General features: G+C 36.5%; 1 protein-coding gene across 6 annotated transcripts in view; it reads left to right on the top strand.

The window, feature by feature from the left end:
- SH3D19 (SH3 domain containing 19) overlaps window positions 1-12767 on the top strand; it is a 139497-nt gene that overhangs the window by 55356 nt on the left and 71374 nt on the right. For 4 of the 6 annotated variants that reach the window (XM_033133715.1, XM_033133718.1, XM_033133717.1 and 1 more), the window contains one exon: window positions 7507-7546. In XM_033133715.1, coding sequence (XP_032989606.1) covers window positions 7507-7546 — 40 coding nt within the window. Of the gene's footprint in view, window positions 1-5645; window positions 5773-7346; window positions 7429-7506; window positions 7547-12767 lie in introns of those variants that run through there. The other 2 variants (XM_033133720.1, XM_033133721.1) reach the window with 2 other exon arrangements.

Below are 12767 nucleotides of genomic sequence, written 5' to 3'. Positions count from 1 at the left end.
GAGGACCCGAGTGGAGCTGATGAAATGTCCATCTTCCTAAAAGCTCTACCAAATTCATGTTGGAGTGAAAAAGAGCAGTGCAGATAGATGGTGGCTCTGAATTTTCACCTCTGAAACTACTAACGTAATAAACCCAAATCATAAAAAGCTGGATTCGATAGTTGGTTAAACTCAACAATCAAAGTGATGCAGTTGAACCATTTTAAAGAAGAACTATTAAAAAGAAGTAGCAGCCCATCACTGAATAGCTGATTCTTTTTCCAGTTCGAATGTGCTGTAGTTTTTTCCTCCTAAGTGTGGTTTGGTTTGATGAGAGCTACCTTGAGACAGAATCTAGACCCAATGTAGATCGTTTTAGGGCAAAGATGACTCAAATTACTACTAAATTTAAAAAAATATGTAAAATATGTATGAGAATTCTTAGGAAGACATGTTTTTCAGCAATATCAGATATATCGATGAACCAGCTAGAAGATGTAAGGAAAAAAAGGGAATGGGAAGGCTTTGGATTTTACCATTATCAACAGAGGGCTGATTGTGCAGCAGAGACCCAAACAGAGTCCTGCCTTTATCAGACACACTGATTAGATTAGGGGACACACACTGCACACTATCATGTGTTAAGTGTCAAGTGAGTGGCATAGGTAGTATGAGAGTTCAGATAGGATGTGGCAGGCAGAATAGTGCTTCTCCCTCCAAGATGTCTAGGTCCTAATCCCCGAAACCTGTGACTATGTTATGTTGCATGGCAAAGGGCAATTAAGGTTGCTTATCACCTGGCATTGACATAAACTGATTATTTTAGATTATCCTGGGGACCCAATGTAATCATAAGAATCCTTTAAAGTGAAACAGGGAGGCAGAAGAGGAGGTCAGAGTCAGAGAGAGATTTAAAGATGCTCCATTGTTGGAAGAAGGAGCCACAGGCAAGGAATGCAGGTGACCGTGAGATGGTGGAAAAGGCACAGAACAGAAGGAATGTAGCCCTGAAAACATCTTAATTTTAGTCTATTGAGATCTATTTTGACTTCTGCCCTCTAGAACTGCAAGGTAGTAAATTTACGTTGTTTTAAGCCATTAAGTTTGTGGTAATTTGTTATAGCAGCAGTGAGAAACTAATACAACGATGATGAAGAGAAAGAGGACTTAGGGACAGTTTTATGAAGAAGGTGGTTCTTGAGCCAGGTATTAAAGATAGAGTAGTGGTAATAATTCCTTTATCCAGTCGTCTGTTGATGGGCATTTCATTTGTTTCCATTTTTTGGCCTATTGTGAATAGCACTGCAGTGAATATAGGGATGCATCTATATTTTTAAATTAGTCTTTTGAATTTCTCCTGATAAATACCCAGGAGAGGAATAGCTGGTCAAAAGTAGTTCTATTTTTAATTTTTTGAGGTACCTCCATACTGTTTTCCACAGTGGCTGCACCAACCTGCAATCCCACCAACAGTGCACAAGGGTTCCCTTTTCTCCACATCCTCTCCAACACCTGTTGTTTGTTGATTCACTGATGATAGCCATTCTGACAGGTAAGGTGATATCTCATTGTGGTACATTTATACAATGGAATATTATTCTGCCATAAAAAAAGAATGACATCTTACCATTTGCAACAACATGGATGGACCTAGAGGATATTATGCTAAGTGAAATAAGTCAGACTGAGAAAGACAAATACCATATGATCTCACTTATATGTGGAATCTAAAGGACAGAATAAACAAACAGAAGCAGACTCAGATACAGAGAACAAACTGATGGTTACTACATGGGAGGGGGTTGAGGGGCTGGATGAGAAAGGTGAAGGGATTGAGAAGTACAAATTGGTAGTTATAAAAGAATCACAAGAGTGTAAAGTACAGTATTGGGAATCTAATCGATAATATTGTAAAAGCTAGAATGTCAGGTGTGTACTGGACTTATTAGGGGGATCACTTCATAAATTATATAAATGTGTAACCACTAATGCTGCACACCTGAAACTAAAATAACATTGACTGTCAACTACTAAAAAAAACAAAAAAGTAGTAGTAACAGAATTAAAGTCATAGAATTTATGTTCCAGATACTGAGCTAAGCCTTTTATATTCTTTAATTCCTTTATCCTCACAAAAACTGTAAAGGTAGTACTCTTTCCCCATTTTGTAGATGAGAAAACTGAGGTTCAGAGAGGTTAAGTAAACTGTGCAATCACTGCAGTGCAGTCCTTGTCATGGCAACTAGTCAGTAGCTGCCTTTTAACGACGTAATGGAAGCCGACATATTTGGGGAGCTTGCTGTGCACAGGCAAGGTGCTAAGGTGTCATTATCTCCTGTAATCCTCTCAGGATCTGTGGCGTGTAGTGACTTGTAACTTTTCCGAGGCGTGGATTTATCTGGCCGGCAATATGGCTGCATTGGAGGGGAGGAGGCAGGAACCAGAAAACCCAGTCAAGACACAACAGTTAAGTGCCGATTAGAACCTAAATGCAGGGGGCATGTGAAGGAGAAGACGGATTCCACAGACAATCTTCTTCTTTGTTGAGTTATGTAACTCCTGTATGGAAAAAACTTCACTTCCATCTCTAATATTTCCCTCCCTGTGTGGTTCGGGGACTACCTTTCAATGAGTTTAGGCACTTGATAATTACAGCATGGGAGGTGTCTGTATTGACAGAGTTGTAGACCAGACTTTTCCACTTACCCACACGAGCACGGGCAGAGGTCATGCCAACTTCGCTATAATAGTCCTCATTTCTCTCCTGCAGTGATAACTCTAAGAGATTATCTTTAATTTCTTGGTGTTTTAAACCAAGCGATAGTAACTTTCTCACTTCCTTACAACAACAAGAAGTATGTGTTTATTGAAAATCTGCCATTTAAAAGAGCAATATACTAATCACTGATTTTTAGTCACTTTTGACTAGTGACTAAAAATCAGTGATTTTTAGTCAAAAGTGACTAAAAATCAGTTTGGAAATACCTGACCAAGGGCGGCGAAATGGAATTAGAAAGGGGAGGTGAGTAGGTATTTTTTGGTGTCAGTAATATTGTAGAATGAACACTAGTTTCTTTTCGAGTAGAAATAGATTTGCAATTTTCTCTGCCCAAATATAAGAACCATTTGAAAATTTCAGAAAAACCTGTGAAAATGATCGTCTGATCTATGGAAAATTCCATCCATGTTCTATTTGAGTAGAACCAATTTTGTGCTTTTGAAAATTAAATTTACTGGGGTGACATTGGTTAATAAGATTATATTAGGTTGCAAGTGTGCAATACTGTATCTAATACATCATCTGTATGTTGCATTGTGTGCTCACCACCCAAAATTTAGTCCCCTAACGTCACCATATATTTGACCCTCTTTACCCTCTTCAGCCTCTCCCAGGTGATGATCTTGTTGCCGCGAAGAATTCTTTTTCAGAATGTGTGGATCCTTTAGTTAATACTGAATGGTACAAAACATTTATGTAGAATTGATCAGTTTTTTTAAAAAAATAACATACTATATTTATGGCTCAAGCGAGAATTTGACAGTAATGCTTGGGAGTATGACCATGCTCATTACAAAGAGAGATTTTAGTACTCCAATGTGAGATACAAGCAGATTCCTTTGTACCACTTCCTACTCTATCCTCAGTCTGTCTGTCTGTATTCATTTCAATAGATGGTATCTTCCCACTCATTTCAAAGAATGATTTCGGAACCTTTCACTTCCAGCTTGAGTTAGCAGTGTAAGTTCCTACCCAGTGGGGTTTGATTTTCTCGTCAGTTAAGTGATCAAAGCCAAATCCTTAAAGCCTGCGTATCACAGTAGATTCTAATAAGTTCTAAGTTGGCCATTCTTCTTAGTTTTAATCAAAGCAAAAGATGACATTTGCATTTTTGTCATCTTCATTTCAAAGTATTTGTCACATTATTAGATTCAGGACCACCCTGAGTGGGTTACACATCCAGTAGAATCTGTCTAGCCATTCCCTGCCAGAACAGGAGCCCCTTTCTACGTAAGTGCTATACCACCTGAACACATAAACATTAGAATTATGTATGTGCAGATTACTTAGAACCAGAAGTCATCGTGGCAGGAAAATTGGGGTAATCTGGAGTTCTCAGAGCCACCCACCCAATGTAGCTTCCTACCACTCTCCTGATTCTCAGGCCCTTTGAGGTGCCACTGGTTCTCCCATTGCCTCCTTTATATCTCCCCACGTTTACACACACACAACCTTATTTTCTGCCTTTGTTCTGCTTGCAGGATATTTTTTCCATTTCTTCAATTAGCTGTATTAATCAGGACACATGGATGAGTAGGGACAGGGAATGCAAGTGCTCTCATGCTCCTGGTGTGTGTGTGTGTGTGTGTGTGTGTGTGTGTGTGTGTGTGTGTGAGAAATACACCTACGAAACCAACAGACTTTGATAATAGCCATCCAGCCATGCTGACTTGCACATTGAGAATGTACTGCTGATCTTTGAGTGACCTAAATTATAATACTCAGCTTGCTGGGCCCCTGGAGTTAGTTCATTATCCACAGTAAATGTGTAACATTTGACAACTACATTTTAGAGTTAGGGCATTCTTAGTTTTAAAAACTTTTTTGAGACTTTGGGCTAGTAAGTTATTTGTATGGTTTCTAAGTACGTAAAAGTTCAGGAAGCCTTTGCAAGTATATTTTTTTCTAATTATTTAAACATTAGAAACTGAAAATAATTTGAGGGGATGTGCCAAAGAGTATTTGATTTGAAATAAATTAAATTCATATGAATATAGCACTGTATATATAAGATGAAATTAACATTTTAATATAGATCTGTTCTTGTTTTTCTTCAGGGGATGTTATCCAAATATTTTATTGTTATTGGCAAGATCCAGGTCTCGAATCTATTCTCAGTGTTATGTTTTGTTCAGTCTTGGCTTTTGGACCAAAATAATAATCACTTATTATTTTGCCAGAAATTCAGCATTACCAGTAATGTATTTCCTGACAATTGCATAATATTCTTGACTGTCACGAAAATTACTTTGCTTAAAATTAATATATAAAAACATGTGTAGTTACACAGATATATAACATACACACACTACATATTTAGTTGTATTCAAGCTAAAAGATGGCTTAAATGTGAAACCCAATTATTTGTGTATTTTGAGAAAAAAAGATCAGAGGAAGAACATGTGTTTTAGTTTGTTTCCTAATGTCGAGGTGGCAGGGAGGGGAATATGGTAATGGATAATTTGCCCATACCTTCAAATTATCAAATATGTGGTACTTAGGAGTAACATGTGACAAATACTGGATGCATATTTACATAGAAATGTAATACTTATAACACTGAGTGAATTTGGGAGGAAATGGTTAAAATGTCCTTCAACAGATTATCAACTTATTTTCTTGGATTTTAATTATTAGCTCAATACAAAAGTACTGCAGGGCGGCATTTGTATTTTCTCACAACAGAAAGTATAAAAATGACTGTCAAGTTCCCTGTTTTAACAAGAATGAAGGAAAACTATGAGCCATTCGCTTCCTGCATGGCCGCATTCCAGCTGTGCGGACTGGTCATAGCACATCTGCCAATCAGAACAGGCCCTGGAGGGAAGTCCTCTGATGCTGAGTCTTGTTTACACGCATTGTGACTCTGTTTCTCCCCTCCTCTTATGTATTGTGCCACTAGGGAGAGTAGTGGGGGAGTTCAGATTGCGTGCCTAAATAAACTATAGGAAACTAGGATCACAGCCACAACATATCGTATTACGGGCAGCCTTTGAGTTCATCTTTAGCCACAGGTAAGAGTCGTTGCTTTGTTATATGAGGATGGCTGATGTGCACCCAGTTTCTAGCTGTACTTTGAAACATTATACTTTACTTTTGGTAGCACAACTAGCAAGCTATAAGCTGAAGAGGAACGATTGAAAAAATGATAAAAATGTGCATTGTGTTGCTGTGACTTTAAATTTTTAGTACTCAACAAATGAAAAACCATGATATTTTTATTTAATGGCAGAGTAAAACAAAGTTAAATTAACACAAAAGTTTTAAAAGCAGCAGTAACTAAGTCAGTGTATAGAGAAATTGGACCCAGAAACATATTACCAATGTGCACTTTGGAGAGCATTTTATCTAAACAAACATGTTTTAATCCTCCTCCTCGTTAGTCTTTGAGAGAACAGTGTCTTCAGGTGTACTAACTCTTTGGTTTAAGAAACATTTCTTTTTTATTATGAACCCATTCAGAAAGAATTGATCTATACATTTAACTATGTAAATCTGATTCCTTTCCTTTCATAATTCTTTCCAGAAGTTTTACAGTGTATTTTCATTATCTGTATGCTGCTCCACCAGCAATACAATTAAAGGGAAAAAAAAGAACTCCTGTCTAATCTTTGTTTTGGGATTAAATTCTGTCACGTTAGTGTTAATTCAGAAGATACATTAGAAAACCATATTTTGACAACATTGCATACTATTTTTTTAAAAGAGTCATTGCGTAGGATTTTATCGTGGCGTACACATTGCTTTTTGTTACTTTTTCCATAACACTGTGACCTATTTACTTCGTCTTATTTATTTTTAAGCATTTACTGAAAAAAAAAAAAAACAAAGTTCAGAGTCAAAAAAGACACAGCCTTTGCATTTTTCGTTTCTTTCTCTTGTATATAATAGTCTTCAGGTTGATTCACAGCATTTCACAGCAGTCCAAAAAGGCACTTTTGAAAACTTGAAGCAGCCACATTCTCTCTTCTCACCCTATAACAGGGCTTCTCAACCTCAGCACTGTTGACATTTTGGCGAGATAATTCTTTATTATAGAATGTTGAGCTTCATCCCCGGTCTGTACCTGCCAGATGCTAGTAGCTCCTTCCTTCCCAGTTGTGACAACCAAAAATGTCTGCAGACATTGCCAAATGTTCTCAGAGGGAGGGGTTGCAAAATCACCCCTGGTTGGAAACCACTGCCGTATAGCACATGAGACCTAATTATCTTTGAAACATTGCGATCCATGTTCTGGAATGTTCTGGGTGATGGAGGGTTAAGGATGAGATAGTACGGGTCTTAGTGTATTTGCAGATGTTGCTGTAGCTGACTGCTCATTTTTCCCCTCCCCATCCTGTTAGAAGCTTTTGCCAACCATGATTCATGGAATGATTTTTTGGAGCTGAGTAATTTGTGGCTTTTCAGCTTCCTTTCTTTCTTTCCTTAGCTAAATTTTGTTTTGGTTTTAGGAAAGTGTTCAAAACAGCAAATATCTCTGAGAAAGAAATAATGCATGTAATGATATCTTTTCCAAGTAGATTATTTTAACTAACCATAAAATCCATATGCCTGTCCTTCTTTGTATCCTTTCTACCTTCTCTGTCAGACAAAACCTCTCAACTCTGATGAAGAACTTTATGCAGGAGAAGACACAGCAACCTTGTGAACAGTCCTTGTGAAATCTCATGGTACGGCAGCTAGTGTTTAAGAACTTTCCAGGGCTTCTAAAGAGCACTTTGACATGTAATCATCTTCTTTCTTTACAGATTGCAACGAACAAAATAAACCAGAGCATCGTTCATCAAGGTATGAATTTATAGTATTTAATACTTCTGTGTAAAGCTTCTCATTTGTAAAATACTGTTTGGAGGCAATGCAAGTGTCCCTTTTAGAGTTAGTGTATATTCGAGCCTTCTATGTCATTCAGAGAAGATTTAGAAGGGAAATAGTCATTCTCTGAACAAAAATTCTTTATAAAACTATTGACTACTTGGAAGACATTTTTATTTTGATAATTCCTATCAATGACAGGTAAATCTGTACAAAAAAATTAGTTTATCCCTATGTCCTCCCTTTTGTGGTTTATTTCTCTCCCTCCCCTTGAACCAGTATTCTTATAAGTATGTATTGCTTTTTTCCTAATTATAAAACTGACATGGGCTCATTGAAGAAATTTTTAAGAATATTTTTCTGAAGCTGAAGTTGAATAATATTGTATGTCATCTATAATTTAATATATATAGATAGTCACAGGATATGGAGTACAGCATAAGGAATAGAGTCGATGGGATTGTAATAAAAACATACGATGTCAGTGGGGCAATAGATGGGGGGGCAGTTATCACTTTGTGAAAGGTGAAATGTCTAACTATTGCATTGGTTTGGACATCTGAAACTAATTAGAAAAGAAAAGAAAAGAAAGAAAGAGAAAATATTTTTGAAAATACAAAGCATTGAAAAAACATAACAGCCTGTCTTCCATCAACTAGAGATGGCTGGTTACTGCTAAAAATTTGGTATAATTGCTTAAGTTCTTGTTAGATAATTTCAAATGGCCAGGAAGGTTATATCACTTAAACCTCTTACCCAAACTGTCTGAGAGTGTTTCACAAGATCTTCACCAGCACTGAAGAGTATTTTTCAAAAAATCCTTGTCAAGCTTATAGGTAGAAAATTGTCCAACTTGCACTTCTAGGCAAGAATTCAATTTTTTTAACCCAGTTCTGTGAAGGATTGTAATTTTTCTAATATTATTTTTTCCTTATTTCACATTCCATCACTTTTGCTTCAATTTTGTGTTGTGGGAACTGATAAAATGATGACAGTGCATTTGTTGGATTGATTGGCCTGATAAATCAAATGCTGATGCTTTTGGAAGGTACCAAACCCTAGAATGCATTGACCTCAAATAAATAAAAATAGAAAATCTATGAAAACTGCATTAGTTGAATAGCAATACGTTTTGTAGAAATTGGGAGAAAAATATAGGTGAATATTTAGAATATAAGGCTGATTTTTTTTTCCAGGTATAATTCATATACATTAAAATTCACTCTTTTTGTGTATGATTCTATGAGTTTTGACAAATAGCTTTCACATATACCGTGTTTCCCCAAAAATAAGTCCTAACCAGACAATCAGCTCTAATGCATCTTTTGGAGGAAAAATTAATATAATACCCGGTATTATACCTCATATCAAATATCATATCATATCATATCATATCATATCATATCATGTCATATCTCTATCATACCTGGTCTTATTAAGACCGGGTCTTCTATTCATTTTTGTTCCAAAAGACGCATTAGAGCTGATTGTCCGACTATGTCTTATTTTCGGGGAAACATGGTAGTTATGTGACTACTAACACAATCATAGAAAAGTTTGTGAGATTGATGTTTTCAGTACTTAAAAAAAAAATGGAAAAAAAAGACAATGTAAGAGAGCACCTTGAAAGCATGCTTAACTGTGAATGACAGAAAGTTGAAAGGGTAAAAAATACTTAGGATGATACATTCAGGATCCATAAGACCTTTGACATACTGAAGGTTTGATTGAATCAAGCAATATAAGTTTTATTGGAACAAATGTAAATCCTTACACTTAGACCTGAAAGACCAATGGAACATAAGGAGATGGGGGAGATGTGACTTAACAATATGTTTGAAGAAATCCTGAGTATCTAATTCTTTATAAATTCATCATGAGTGAAAATGTTTATGTCATTGCCTCCACCTCCCCAAAAATGTTAACTTTGATTTAAGTACATTGAAAGAACTATAGTGTACAAGTATAAGAAAAGTCACAGCTCTAGACCACACTTTTGATGTTATATCCAATTCTGGTCCATAAGGCCTTGAAAAATCAAAGCGTGCAGTGGTTGATATCACTTGGGGAACTTAAAAAATCAAAAACAGCCCTGTGTTCTACCCCAGAGAGTCTCATTCAGTAAGTATGAAGTGAGTGGGGGAATCTATATATGGAAGAAGTCCCCCAGTGATTGTGATGTATAGCCAGGTTGGGAACCACTGGAATAGAAGACAGCAGCTGAGGTGGGACATGGAAAATGAAAGAGAAGAGTAGAAATCAATGCTAAGTCACAGGGAGACTATGTAAGGAACTGGGTGAATTTCATCTAGGGATGGATGTTTTGGGAGGTGTATGGGACAGAAATAACTGGCTTCAAACATTTGGGAGGCTGGCATGTAGAAGAGATTAGCAAAATTAGTCCTCATAAATGCTATATTTCCCACTAAGAGAAAACAGGGATTCTTGAAGGAATGGCTGATTCCAGGTCTGGGGAAGAGGAGAGAATGCGAGTGAATCTGGACTTCTGATGTGACAAAAAGACAGGAAATGCTCCACTAATGGAGTCATGTATAAAAGGCTTAGGAGGTAGCTTCAGGAGGATCCCACTGGCCAAATATGGCATAACTTGAGTATAAAAAAATTCTAAATGATAATGGATTCTAACACATTGGTTTTTTTAAGAATCCATGTAGAAGAAATAATACAAACAGAAAATCATAATACAGTGATGCTCAATGTAATGGTTGATTCAGACAAGGATCATTCATGGCTCCTAAAACTTGGGTAAAAAATTGTTGCAGGAAGAGATATTCATACTGTCTTTAAAGGTATTATTCATTTAAGGGGAAAATGTACTTTTTCAATGAAGAGACCTGCTGAGCACATTCTTAATCAAGTCATCAACTTATATATCATCATTAGTGAGACAACCTGTCAATATGTGCCTCCAGATGATACGTTAGCCGATACATAGATATCACTTATGTAGTAGTAGTCCTGGCAGAAAAAGATAATGCCATGAAAAATACAAAACGGCTAGGAAAATATTCTAGATTAAAAGAGACTGTGAATTTCTTTTTAATCTGGAATTTTAAAATCCAAATTAAAAACAAAATACTTTGGGGATAATTAAGAAAATTTTAATGTGAATTTTATTTTAGAGAATATTTTATTAATATTACTTTTTTTAGATGAATAATAGGAATGATGTTATGTGGGAGAATGTCCTTATTCTTAGGAGAAGTTTTAAGTATGATGTAGTCTTATGTTTGCAACGTACTCTCAAATGATTGACGAGAAGAAACAACAACAACAAATATCAAAAAATAAAACAGTATATATGGGAAAATATTAATCATTGGTGAATAGATGAAAAGTATATGTGTGTTGATTGTACTGTCCTTCAACATTTCTGTAGACTTGAAATTTCCAAAATACAAAGTAGCAGTGGAGGGAACTGTTTTGTTGTTTCCTGAAGTCCTACAGGGCAGAATGAGTCTGTGGGTAGAACACTAAGGGGGGTGGATTTCTGCAGAATGTGAGTAAAGGTTTCCTGACAGGGCTAGTCAGAGATAGGATGGACCACTCTGAGGGAAGACTGTCAAGGAAAAGGCTAGACAAGCCAATGCTGTGAATATAACAAAAGATTCACACGTGACTCTGGCCCTTTGCACATTCAATAGCTTATAAATATTTGTTGAGAGGCCCTAATCCAGGTCAGGATACAACAGAAAACAAGAAAAAGACATTGTTTTGCGTTTACACTCCCAATCTCTGAGAGCCTGTGTACTCTTAAGGTCAGAGCCAAGTCTGCATGGCTGTGCTTCCAGCAATGCTTTGGTACTCTTGAGGGTACGCGTATTCAGAAAATAGTTAATTCTTTCACCTCTGAGTTACACTGTCAGGATGTCGAGGACTATGCTACTAGTCTTGGTAACCAACCCCAGCACTCAGCATAGCGCCTGGTCTACAATAAGCACCTAATAAATGTGTGTTGAATAAATGCTAAGTATAATTCCAAGAGATAAAGGGAAATGCCAATATTTTTCCCTTGCAAATTGGGAAGATCCCAGCTCTCAAAAGATTGTCCATGACTGTTTTAAGTATGTTTGTTAACAGCAACAGCAAGAAGTAGTACCCTACAAAAAAGGACAATTGTTTTCCCAGGACAGGCCATTGTTTTCTGTCTAGGTATCTGCTGGGATTGGCAGTGACCTGTGCTTCCCTTGCCATCCTCAGCTGAGCAGGGATTCCCCACCAGGCCAGCAGTACATTAAACAGATTAATACCTGCTGCATCAACAGGGCAGAAAGAAGAAAATATAAACCAAAAGTCAACTTAATTTTGATATGTTTGTTGATTCTCTTTAGGCCACTCAGCAGCAAGAATGATGGGCTCAAAAGCCCAGCAAGGATAAGAGAAATGCATTTCTTTTCTTTGTGTTTTTATAAGACCAAACACTGCTATAGCTTTCACAGTGAGAGATCAATAAATCAGGGACGTCTCTGCCTGTTCTTTCATTTTAGTGCTGAAATAAGAAGGAAAGCATAACTCTTGTCAAGTTAAAGGAAAAGTTTTATCAGGTATAGGCCAATGCTAAGACCCTGAACTGGAAAACAATACTTAAGCATTTTTAAAAGTCTTGCTGGGTGCTTTTTGATTAGTTTGTTCTGATGTTGGCATTTAAATATTTTGCTTATTGATGACTGACTAATGTGGAAGTCAAAAATGTCTGAATTCTTCTTGTCTTTTCCTTATTAGTTTAAATACACAATTTTCCAAATTGATGTCCAGTGGAACATTCTTCTGTAGGATATTAATCAGTATGCAAGAAATAAACATTTGTGCACCAGAAAGTTTGTGAAATGGTAAATTATAACAAAATTAGAGGTATTTCTTTACTGTGATATACTAAAGTACATTATAAAACTTCAAGTCAGAGATTTACTATATAGGACTTACATGTTTTTTGTTTGAATTTATAACTTCCTTTCCCAGACATAGCTATTAATAACATCTAGAAAAAGTCTACTGTGGAATAGCAGTTTGGGAAACTAATTGAGAGGGAAATAGGAGCTAAAGATTATAATAAAGTTAAGCCCTCTGGCAATTGATGCCAAAAGTGGAAAATAAGGAGTTCTTTTTACCAACCCACTAGCTCTGAATAATAGATCCCAATGACGGAGGCAGGCTGCAAAACCAGCTACTTTGTCTT

This window comes from Rhinolophus ferrumequinum, chromosome 18 (genome assembly GCF_004115265.2).
Source record: "Rhinolophus ferrumequinum isolate MPI-CBG mRhiFer1 chromosome 18, mRhiFer1_v1.p, whole genome shotgun sequence".
Lineage (NCBI taxonomy): Eukaryota > Metazoa > Chordata > Mammalia > Chiroptera > Rhinolophidae > Rhinolophus > Rhinolophus ferrumequinum.
The sequence above is the reverse complement of the archived record's forward strand: the minus strand, read 5'-3'. Positions and strand labels throughout refer to the sequence as shown.